This window comes from Palaemon carinicauda, chromosome 28, assembly GCF_036898095.1.
Source record: "Palaemon carinicauda isolate YSFRI2023 chromosome 28, ASM3689809v2, whole genome shotgun sequence".
Taxonomy (NCBI): domain Eukaryota; kingdom Metazoa; phylum Arthropoda; class Malacostraca; order Decapoda; family Palaemonidae; genus Palaemon; species Palaemon carinicauda.
The window spans coordinates 28,597,843-28,610,277 of NC_090752.1; the positions used below are offsets into that span (position 1 = coordinate 28,597,843).

General features: G+C 37.7%; 1 protein-coding gene across 1 annotated transcript; it reads right to left on the bottom strand.

The window, feature by feature from the left end:
• Window positions 1-213: 213 nt before the first annotated feature.
• On the bottom strand, window positions 214-8,563 carry LOC137621747 (enolase-phosphatase E1-like). The gene is made up of 17 exons (XM_068352257.1): window positions 8,426-8,563; window positions 7,958-8,206; window positions 7,284-7,475; window positions 6,889-7,186; window positions 6,387-6,580; window positions 6,024-6,167; window positions 5,705-5,878; window positions 5,237-5,485; window positions 4,563-4,754; window positions 4,217-4,465; window positions 3,619-3,735; window positions 3,198-3,446; window positions 2,516-2,764; window positions 1,842-2,033; window positions 1,496-1,744; window positions 821-1,012; window positions 214-333 (listed from the first exon to the last, which is right to left on the bottom strand). Exons 1-17 carry the CDS (start codon window positions 8,561-8,563, stop codon window positions 214-216), a joined length of 3,447 nt encoding a protein of 1,148 aa, XP_068208358.1.
• Window positions 8,564-12,435: the final 3,872 nt, after the last annotated feature.

A 12,435-nucleotide genomic window follows, 5' to 3' on the forward strand; every position in this document is an offset into this window, starting at 1 on the left:
TTTATTCATACAGCAATAGTCTGTTTCTTTTTCAGATGTATACACCATTAACTCATGCAGGAATGCTCTAGCCTTTGTTTCAGAAGCATCTTCCTTTAACTCATATAGGAATGCTCTTGCTTCTATTCCAGAGGCATTTTCTTTTAACTCATACATGGATGCTCTTGCTTCTGTTTCAGAAGTATCTAAATTTGACTCATTCAGAAACAATCTCTAATCTGTCCCAGAAACATTTACGTTTAACCCACAAAGGAATACTCTTGCTTCTGTTCCATAAGCAACTGCCTTTAAATCATACAGGATTGCTCTTGTTGTTTCATCAGAAGCAAATACCTTTTGATTCATGCAAGAATTATTTTTCTAGTGTTTCATAAGCATCAATCTTGCACCTATGTAAAAATGTTCTTGATTCTGTTTCATAAGCGTCTACTTTGGATCTATGCAAAAATGTTCTTGCTTCTGTTTCATAAGCATCCACATTGGCCCTATGCAAAATTGTTCTTGGTTCTGTTTCATAAGCATCTACCTTGGACCTATGCAAAACATTTTTGCTCCTGTTTCATAAGCATCTACCTAGGACTTATGCAAACACATTCTTGCTTCTGTTTCATAAGCATCTACCCTGGACCTATGCAAAAATGTTTATGCTTCTGTTTCAGAAACATCTACCTTGAACATGTGCAAAAGCATTCTTGCTTCTCTTTCAGAAGCTGAAGCATCTACCGTGGATCTTTGTAAATATGTTCATGCTTCTGTTATCACAAGCATCATCCTTGGATCTATGCAAAATTGTTCTTGCTTATGTTTCAGAAGCATATACCTTGCACCCATGTAAAAGTGTTTTTGCTTCTGTTTCATAAGCATCTACCTTGGACCTTTGGAAAAATGTTCTTGCCTCCGTTTCGTAAGCATCTACTTTGGGCTCATGCAAAATGATTCTTGCTTTTGTTTCAGATGCATCTACCTTGCCCCTATACAAAAATGCTCTTGTTTCGGTTTCAGAAGCATCTACCTTGAACATATGCAAAAACATTCTTGCTTCTATTTCATAAGCATCTACCTTGGATATTTGCAAAAATTTTCTTTACTTCTGTTATCACAAGCATCTACCTTGGATCTATGCAAAAGTGTTCTTGCTTCTGTTTCAGAAGCATCTACCTTGCACCTATGTAAAAGTGTTCTTGCTTCTGTTTCAGAAGCATCTACCTTGCACCTATGTAACAGTGTTCTTGCTTCTGTTTCATAAGCATCTACCTTCAACTAGTGTAACAATGTTCTTGCCTCCGTTTTAGAAGCATCTACTTTGGACTTATGCAAACATTTTCTTGCTTCTGTTTCAGAAGCATCTACCTTGCACCTATACAAAAATGCTCTTGTTTCTGTTTCAGAAGTATCTATCTTGAACCTATGCAAAAACATTCTTGCTTCTATTTCATAAGCATCTACCTTGGATCTTTCCAAAAATGTTCTTGCTTCTGTTATGACAACCATCTACCTTGGAACTATGCAAATCTGTTCTTGCTTCTGTTTCATAAGCATCTACCTTGCACCTAAGTAAAAGGGATCTTGCTTCTGTTTCATAAGCAACTATATTTGACCTTTGGGAAAATGTTCTTGCTTTTGTTTCATAAGCTTCTACTTTAGAGCTATGCAAACACATTCTTGCTTCTGTTTCAGAAGCATCTACCTTGGACCTATGCAAAACTGTTTTAGCTTCTTTTTCAGAAGCATCAGAAGCATCTACCTTGCACATATGTAAAAGTGTTTTTGCTTCTGTTATCACAAGCATCTACCTTGGATCTATGTAAAAGAGTTCTTGCTTCTATTTCAGAAGCATATACCTTGCACCCATGTAAAAGTGTTATTGCTTCTGTTTCATAAGCATCTACCTTGGACCTTTGGAAAAATGTTCTTGCCTCCGTTTCGTAAGCATCTACTTTGGGCTCATGCAAAATGATTCTTGCTTTTGTTTCAGATGCATCTACCTTGCCCCTATACAAAAATGCTCTTGTTTCGGTTTCAGAAGCATCTACCTTGAACATATGCAAAAACATTCTTGCTTCTATTTCATAAGCATCTACCTTGGATATTTGCAAAAATGTTCTTGCTTCTGTTATCACAAGCATCTACCTTGGATCTATGCAAAAGTGTTCTTGCTTCTGTTTCAGAAGCATCTACCTTGCACCTATGTAAAAGTGTTCTTGCTTCTATTTCAGAAGCATCTACCTTGCACCTATGTAACAGTGTTCTTGCTTCTGTTTCATAAGCATCTACCTTCAACTAGTGTAACAATGTTCTTGCCTCCGTTTTAGAAGCATCTACTTTGGACTTATGCAAACATTTTCTTGCTTCTGTTTCAGAAGCATCTACCTTGCACCTATACAAAAATGCTCTTGTTTCTGTTTCAGAAGTATCTATCTTGAACCTATGCAAAAACATTCTTGCTTCTATTTCATAAGCATCTACCTTGGATCTTTCCAAAAATGTTCTTGCTTCTGTTATGACAACCATCTACCTTGGAACTATGCAAATCTGTTCTTGCTTCTGTTTCATAAGCATCTACCTTGCACCTAAGTAAAAGGGATCTTGCTTCTGTTTCATAAGCAACTATATTTGACCTTTGGGAAAATGTTCTTGCTTTTGTTTCATAAGCTTCTACTTTAGAGCTATGCAAACACATTCTTGCTTCTGTTTCAGAAGCATCTACCTTGGACCTATGCAAAACTGTTTTAGCTTCTTTTTCAGAAGCATCAGAAGCATCTACCTTGCACATATGTAAAAGTGTTTTTGCTTCTGTTATCACAAGCATCTACCTTGGATCTATGTAAAAGAGTTCTTGCTTCTATTTCAGAAGCATATACCTTGCACCTATGTAAAAGTGTTCTTGCTTCTATTTCAGAAGCATCTATCTTGCACCTATGTAACGTGTTCTTGCTTCTGTTTCATAAGCATCTACCTTCAACTAGTGTAACAATGTTCTTGCCTCCGTTTTAGAAGCATCTACTTTGGACTTATGCAAACATTTTCTTGCTTCTGTTTCAGAAGCATCTACCTTGCACCTATACAAAAATGCTCTTGCTTCTGTTTCAGAAGTATCTGTCTTGAACCTATGCAAAAACATTCTTGCTTCTATTTCATAAGCATCTACCTTGGATCTTTCCAAAAATGTTCTTGCTTCTGTTATGACAACCATCTACCTTGGAACTATGCAAATCTGTTCTTGCTTCTGTTTCATAAGCATCTACCTTGCACCTAAGTAAAAGGGATCTTGCTTCTGTTTCATAAGCAACTATATTTGACCTTTGGGAAAATGTTCTTGCTTTTGTTTCATAAGCTTCTACTTTAGAGCTATGCAAACACATTCTTGCTTCTGTTTCAGAAGCATCTACCTTGGACCTATGCAAAACTGTTTTAGCTTCTTTTTCAGAAGCATCAGAAGCATCTACCTTGCACATATGTAAAAGTGTTTTTGCTTCTGTTATCACAAGCATCTACCTTGGATCTATGTAAAAGAGTTCTTGCTTCTGTTTCAGAAGCATATACCTTGCACCCATGTAAAAGTGTTTTTGCTTCTGTTTCATAAGCATCTACCTTGGACCTTTGGAAAAATGTTCTTACCTCCGTTTCGTAAGCATCTACTTTGGGCTCATGCAAAATGATTCTTGCTTTTGTTTCAGATGCATCTACCTTGCACCTATACAAAAATGCTCTTGTTTCGGTTTCAGAAGCATCTACCTTGAACATATGCAAAAACATTCTTGCTTCTATTTCATAAGCATCTACCTTGGATATTTGCAAAAATGTTCTTGCTTCTGTTATCACAAGCATCTACCTTGGATCTATGCAAAAGTGTTCTTGCTTCTGTTTCAGAAGCATCTACCTTGCACCTATGTAAAAGTGTTCTTGCTTCTATTTCAGAAGCATCTACCTTGCACCTATGTAACGTGTTCTTGCTTCTGTTTCATAAGCATCTACCTTCAACTAGTGTAACAATGTTCTTGCCTCCGTTTTAGAAGCATCTACTTTGGACTTATGCAAACATTTTCTTGCTTCTGTTTCAGAAGCATCTACCTTGCACCTATACAAAAATGCTCTTGCTTCTGTTTCAGAAGTATCTATCTTGAACCTATGCAAAAACATTCTTGCTTCTATTTCATAAGCATCTACCTTGGATCTTTCCAAAAATGTTCTTGCTTCTGTTATGACAACCATCTACCTTGGAACTATGCAAATCTGTTCTTGCTTCTGTTTCATAAGCATCTACCTTGCACCTAAGTAAAAGGGATCTTGCTTCTGTTTCATAAGCAACTATATTTGACCTTTGGGAAAATGTTCTTGCTTTTGTTTCATAAGCTTCTACTTTAGAGCTATGCAAACACATTCTTGCTTCTGTTTCAGAAGCACCTACCTTGGACCTATGCAAAACTGTTTTAGCTTCTTTTTCAGAAGCATCAGAAGCATCTACCTTGCACATATGTAAAAGTGTTTTTGCTTCTGTTATCACAAGCATCTACCTTGGATCTATGTAAAAGAGTTCTTGCTTCTATTTCAGAAGCATATACCTTGCACCCATGTAAAAGTGTTATTGCTTCTGTTTCATAAGCATCTACCTTGGACCTTTGGAAAAATGTTCTTGCCTCCGTTTCGTAAGCATCTACTTTGGGCTCATGCAAAATGATTCTTGCTTTTGTTTCAGATGCATCTACCTTGCCCCTATACAAAAATGCTCTTGTTTCGGTTTCAGAAGCATCTACCTTGAACATATGCAAAAACATTCTTGCTTCTATTTCATAAGCATCTACCTTGGATATTTGCAAAAATTTTCTTGCTTCTGTTATCACAAGCATCTACCTTGGATCTATGCAAAAGTGTTCTTGCTTCTGTTTCAGAAGCATCTACCTTGCACCTATGTAAAAGTGTTCTTGCTTCTATTTCAGAAGCATCTACCTTGCACCTATGTAACAGTGTTCTTGCTTCTGTTTCATAAGCATCTACCTTCAACTAGTGTAACAATGTTCTTGCCTCCGTTTTAGAAGCATCTACTTTGGACTTATGCAAACATTTTCTTGCTTCTGTTTCAGAAGCATCTACCTTGCACCTATACAAAAATGCTCTTGTTTCTGTTTCAGAAGTATCTATCTTCAACCTATGCAAAAACATTCTTGCTTCTATTTCATAAGCATCTACCTTGGATCTTTCCAAAAATGTTCTTGCTTCTGTTATGACAACCATCTACCTTGGAACTATGCAAATCTGTTCTTGCTTCTGTTTCATAAGCATCTACCTTGCACCTAAGTAAAAGGGATCTTGCTTCTGTTTCATAAGCAACTATATTTGACCATTGGGAAAATGTTCTTGCTTTTGTTTCATAAGCTTCTACTTTAGAGCTATGCAAACACATTCTTGCTTCTGTTTCAGAAGCATCTACCTTGGACCTATGCAAAACTGTTTTAGCTTCTTTTTCAGAAGCATCAGAAGCATCTACCTTGCACATATGTAAAAGTGTTTTTGCTTCTGTTATCACAAGCATCTACCTTGGATCTATGTAAAAGAGTTCTTGCTTCTATTTCAGAAGCATATACCTTGCACCTATGTAAAAGTGTTCTTGCTTCTATTTCAGAAGCATCTACCTTGCACCTATGTAACGTGTTCTTGCTTCTGTTTCATAAGCATCTACCTTCAACTAGTGTAACAATGTTCTTGCCTCCGTTTTAGAAGCATCTACTTTGGACTTATGCAAACATTTTCTTGCTTCTGTTTCAGAAGCATCTACCTTGCACCTATACAAAAATGCTCTTGCTTCTGTTTCAGAAGCATCTACCTTGGACCTATGCAAAACTGTTTTAGCTTCTTTTTCAGAAGCATCAGAAGCATCTACCTTGCACATATGTAAAAGTGTTTTTGCTTCTGTTATCACAAGCATCTACCTTGGATCTATGTAAAAGAGTTCTTGCTTCTGTTTCATAAGCATCTACCTTGGACCTTTGGAAAAATGTTCTTGCCTCCGTTTCGTAAACATTTACCTTGGGCTCATGCAAAATGATTCTTGCTTTTGTTTCAGATGCATCTACCTTGCCCCTATACAAAAATGCTCTTGTTTCGGTTTCAGAAGCATCTACCTTGAACATATGCAAAAACATTCTTGCTTCTATTTCATAAGCATCTACCTTGGATATTTGCAAAAATGTTCTTGCTTCTGTTATCACAAGCATCTACCTTGGATCTATGCAAAAGTGTTCTTGCTTCTGTTTCAGAAGCATCTACCTAGCACCTATGTAAAAGTGTTCTTGCTTCTATTTCAGAAGCATCTACCTTGCACCTATGTAACGTGTTCTTGCTTCTGTTTCATAAGCATCTACCTTCAACTAGTGTAACAATGTTCTTGCCTCCGTTTTAGAAGCATCTACTTTGGACTTATGCAAACATTTTCTTGCTTCTGTTTCAGAAGCATCTACCTTGCACCTATACAAAAATGCTCTTGTTTCTGTTTCAGAAGTATCTATCTTCAACCTATGCAAAAACATTCTTGCTTCTATTTCATAAGCATCTACCTTGGATCTTTCCAAAAATGTTCTTGCTTCTGTTATGACAACCATCTACCTTGGAACTATGCAAATCTGTTCTTGCTTCTGTTTCATAAGCATCTACCTTGCACCTAAGTAAAAGGGATCTTGCTTCTGTTTCATAAGCATCTACCTTCAACTAGTGTAACAATGTTCTTGCCTCCGTTTTAGAAGCATCTACTTTGGACTTATGCAAACATTTTCTTGCTTCTGTTTCAGAAGCATCTACCTTGCACCTATACAAAAATGCTCTTGCTTCTGTTTCAGAAGTATCTGTCTTGAACCTATGCAAAAACATTCTTGCTTCTATTTCATAAGCATCTACCTTGGATCTTTCCAAAAATGTTCTTGCTTCTGTTATGACAACCATCTACCTTGGAACTATGCAAATCTGTTCTTGCTTCTGTTTCATAAGCATCTACCTTGCACCTAAGTAAAAGGGATCTTGCTTCTGTTTCATAAGCAACTATATTTGACCTTTGGGAAAATGTTCTTGCTTTTGTTTCATAAGCTTCTACTTTAGAGCTATGCAAACACATTCTTGCTTCTGTTTCAGAAGCATCTACCTTGGACCTATGCAAAACTGTTTTAGCTTCTTTTTCAGAAGCATCAGAAGCATCTACCTTGCACATATGTAAAAGTGTTTTTGCTTCTGTTATCACAAGCATCTACCTTGGATCTATGTAAAAGAGTTCTTGCTTCTATTTCAGAAGCATATACCTTGCACCCATGTAAAAGTGTTATTGCTTCTGTTTCATAAGCATCTACCTTGGACCTTTGGAAAAATGTTCTTGCCTCCGTTTCGTAAGCATCTACTTTGGGCTCATGCAAAATGATTCTTGCTTTTGTTTCAGATGCATCTACCTTGCCCCTATACAAAAATGCTCTTGTTTCGGTTTCAGAAGCATCTACCTTGAACATATGCAAAAACATTCTTGCTTCTATTTCATAAGCATCTACCTTGGATATTTGCAAAAATGTTCTTGCTTCTGTTATCACAAGCATCTACCTTGGATCTATGCAAAAGTGTTCTTGCTTCTGTTTCAGAAGCATCTACCTTGCACCTATGTAAAAGTGTTCTTGCTTCTATTTCAGAAGCATCTACCTTGCACCTATGTAACAGTGTTCTTGCTTCTGTTTCATAAGCATCTACCTTCAACTAGTGTAACAATGTTCTTGCCTCCGTTTTAGAAGCATCTACTTTGGACTTATGCAAACATTTTCTTGCTTCTGTTTCAGAAGCATCTACCTTGCACCTATACAAAAATGCTCTTGTTTCTGTTTCAGAAGTATCTATCTTGAACCTATGCAAAAACATTCTTGCTTCTATTTCATAAGCATCTACCTTGGATCTTTCCAAAAATGTTCTTGCTTCTGTTATGACAACCATCTACCTTGGAACTATGCAAATCTGTTCTTGCTTCTGTTTCATAAGCATCTACCTTGCACCTAAGTAAAAGGGATCTTGCTTCTGTTTCATAAGCAACTATATTTGACCTTTGGGAAAATGTTCTTGCTTTTGTTTCATAAGCTTCTACTTTAGAGCTATGCAAACACATTCTTGCTTCTGTTTCAGAAGCATCTACCTTGGACCTATGCAAAACTGTTTTAGCTTCTTTTTCAGAAGCATCAGAAGCATCTACCTTGCACATATGTAAAAGTGTTTTTGCTTCTGTTATCACAAGCATCTACCTTGGATCTATGTAAAAGAGTTCTTGCTTCTATTTCAGAAGCATATACCTTGCACCTATGTAAAAGTGTTCTTGCTTCTATTTCAGAAGCATCTACCTTGCACCTATGTAACGTGTTCTTGCTTCTGTTTCATAAGCATCTACCTTCAACTAGTGTAACAATGTTCTTGCCTCCGTTTTAGAAGCATCTACTTTGGACTTATGCAAACATTTTCTTGCTTCTGTTTCAGAAGCATCTACCTTGCACCTATACAAAAATGCTCTTGCTTCTGTTTCAGAAGTATCTGTCTTGAACCTATGCAAAAACATTCTTGCTTCTATTTCATAAGCATCTACCTTGGATCTTTCCAAAAATGTTCTTGCTTCTGTTATGACAACCATCTACCTTGGAACTATGCAAATCTGTTCTTGCTTCTGTTTCATAAGCATCTACCTTGCACCTAAGTAAAAGGGATCTTGCTTCTGTTTCATAAGCAACTATATTTGACCTTTGGGAAAATGTTCTTGCTTTTGTTTCATAAGCTTCTACTTTAGAGCTATGCAAACACATTCTTGCTTCTGTTTCAGAAGCATCTACCTTGGACCTATGCAAAACTGTTTTAGCTTCTTTTTCAGAAGCATCAGAAGCATCTACCTTGCACATATGTAAAAGTGTTTTTGCTTCTGTTATCACAAGCATCTACCTTGGATCTATGTAAAAGAGTTCTTGCTACTGTTTCAGAAGCATATACCTTGCACCCATGTAAAAGTGTTTTTGCTTCTATTTCAGAAGCATCTACCTTGGATCTTTCCAAAAATGTTCTTGCTTCTGTTATGACAACCATCTACCTTGGAACTATGCAAATCTGTTCTTGCTTCTGTTTCATAAGCATCTTCCTTGGAAAAGTTTTTGCTTTTGTTTCAGAAGCATCCACCTTTGACCTATGCAAAAACCTTCTTGCCTTTGTTTCAGAAGCATCTACCTTGCACTTATGCAGAATTTTTTTTGTTTCGGTTTCAGAAGCATCTACCTTGGACCTATGCAGAAATTTTCTTTTTTCTGTTTCAGAAGCATCTACCTTGGACCTATGCAGAAATGTTCTTGCTTTTGTTCAGGAGCATCTGCCTTGGACCTATGCAGAAACGTCCTTGCTTCTTTTTCTAAAGCATCTACCTTGGACCTTTGCAGAAATGTTTTTGCTTCTGTTTCATAAGCATTTACCCTGGACCTATGCAAAAAGGTTTTGGTTTCTGTTTTAGAAGTTTCTACCTTGGACCTATGCATACATATTATTGCTTCTATTTCAGAAGCATCTACATTGGACCTATGCTAAATTGTTCTTATTCCTGTTTTTGAAGCATCTACATTTGAGCTATGCAGAAATGTTCTTGCTTTTGTCACAGAAGCATCTACCTTGGACCTATGCAAAAATGTTCTTGCTTCTGTTTCAAAAGCAACTACCTATAATCTATGCAAAAAAAAATTGCCTTTGCTTCAGAAGCATCTACCTTGGAACTATGCAAAAATGCTTTTGTGTTTGTTTCAGAAACATCTACCTTGGACCTACACAAAAATGTTCTTGCTTTTTTCTTAGTAGCATCTACCTTGGACATATGCAAATTTTCTTCCTTCTGTTTCAGAAGTATCTACCATGGAGCTTTGCAGAAATGTTCTTGCTTCAGTTTCAGAAGCGACTGCCTTTTATTATAAGGAACTGTTTACAATTCTTTAGCCAGGGAAACTTAAGTCTGTGTTTCCCACGATTTTCACCTTAGTTCATCAAAATTATGAGGCCCTGTTGTTGTATTGTGCCGTCAGTACACCTTTACCGATGATGCATAGCTTGCATTTCTGTAGGATCATTGCACCGTCCTTTCATCCCATAGATACATCCACTTTTTGTCTTTCTGCATCACCTCCTAATGCTGTTTCTTTTTTCCTCCTTTTGTTAAACTTCTCAACATTTGATTCATTGTACTGTTAGCCATAAATATTCTCAAACACTTCAAGTTCTGCTCAACTATATTTTACTAGGTAACATGTACCCCAAAGCCATGGCCAGACGTATGATATCCTCTATTTCCTTACCTCGCTTTATTTTCACTTACTTGTAAGCATTTACTTACCTTGTTGGGATAATCTTTGCATACTGTAATTTGCCTCTTCATTCAAGTAAGCCCCATTCGCTCTGTTGCATTTTTTGCGTTTACTGGTATTGAAGAGAACTGGTTTTCCTTTCCCATTCCACTTAAGCCCTCCTTCCTCTCTTCACCCTGTTCTTCATCCCATCTGCTCTTCCCCTGCTCCATCTCTCACTCCTCTCTCAAAACCTTTTGCTCTCTATCCCTCCCTCTCTGTTCCTTTTCCTTCTTTCCCCTCCACACATCCCCCCTTTCTCTCTCTCTCTCTCTCTCTCTCTCTCTCTCTCTCTCTCTCTCTCTCTCTCTCTCTCTCTCTCCCTCTGCTTATTGATTATCCTTATCTTTCCAATCTGTACTTCTGTATTATTCTTCGAGTTATTTCTCTTAAAGTGAGACGAAACGTTTCTCGGCCTTTATGCCTTTTAATCTCTTTAATCTCTTCTATCACTTCAGTTAGCAATAGTGTATCAACATTTTCCTTTGATATTATTAAGTTTGTGCTAGAAAGGTCTTAAAATCAAGGCTCTTGTCTATCACCATGACAAACTCCACGTTCAACCATAGACCTCATTCTTTTGCTTACCAGTCTAAAGACTCTTTCGCCATTATCACAAACTGGTTCGAGAATGTTCAACCTTAGTCATTTTGAAAAATAATTTAAACACTCTCTCTCTCTCTCTCTCTCTCTCTCTCTCTCTCTCTCTCTCTCTCTCTCTCTCTGAAGCCGCGTCACGTCAAACTACACCTGTGTCGTGGCCCAATAGCGACTGGGAACATTAACTTTACTTAATTTCTTATTCACCAATAAGAATATTTATTGGAAGGAAAACGATCTCTTTTGCGTAAATAGCCTTCAATTGTTAGAAAACAAGACTGCGTGTTTCAAATATTTGATCTGATTCTACCCTTCTGGGTTTCCTGTTCTTAATTATACACCAGTATTACTGAAACACTATTTATATGAATGATTATTGAATATAGTGTTTACGTATTGCCATATGTTTGATATGAGAGTCTTTTTGTTTTATTTAAATTAGGGCCCGTAGGTAGCAGAGGTTGCCTTAGACTATTGCTTGCGGGAGCAATCGCGGGTATTATCTGAACAAAGGTGACTTAAACACTTAAGCAGGTCGTAAATGATTATAAAATAAAGTTGATATGATATACAAACTGGACCAGTGTTATTATTTTGTTTGTTAATGTGTTATTATGTCAAATGATTCCAGTGGACCTTTTGGAATATAACAAGTTTGTCGAAAAACTTGACCCTCAAGAATTGAAACGCATCTACATTGTGTGTGGATATTCCGTTAAATTAAATATTACCTGTTTTCTGACTCACCCATCCATCCTGAGTGTGGAGAAATGTGTCTCCAAAAATGGTAGCCCCTCGCACAAGGTCAAATGTACCTTCCGAGGTCCTTCCCCTGAAGGTGTAGATCTAGGTATCTGGGGCAATTGAGAATTATACTCCTCAACCCTTGCGGTGTTTCACGTGCTAGAAATATGGCCATCATAGAGAAAACTGCCTCGCAAACCATCCAGTGTGTGGTACCCATTCCAAGAGACATGACACTTCTGTCTTCTTAGACCTATTCAAAAGTGAACAACCTACTCATCCTCATTGTCCTGCTTGTCGCCAGGCTCATCACGACTGGAACAAGAATGGCCTGCGCGTCTTTGAAGGATAGCCTTCCTTTGGACCTCAAAAAGCTGCACATCAACATCCTGCTCCTCAACGTCCTAACCCTCAATCCTCTAATCCTAGGCCTAGGGCCTTACCTACTCCGCCTTCAGTGTTGCCTTGTCCAACTCCCCAATTCCAGCTAAACCTATTCCAGAACCTGAAAACCCTGTTCCTTCTCCTGGTCCTTCTGCCTCTCCCACCTGAAAAACCCGGCCCCCACCCAAGCCTCGAAGACTAGACCGTCCTTGATGGCGACCTCCTCAACCTCAACCTCATCTTCAATCTCTTTTACCTCAACAGCCTCCTTCTCCTTATATCCCTATAACCCCCACAGATAAGACCTACACCCCCCAGAATTCTCCTGCTCCTTATG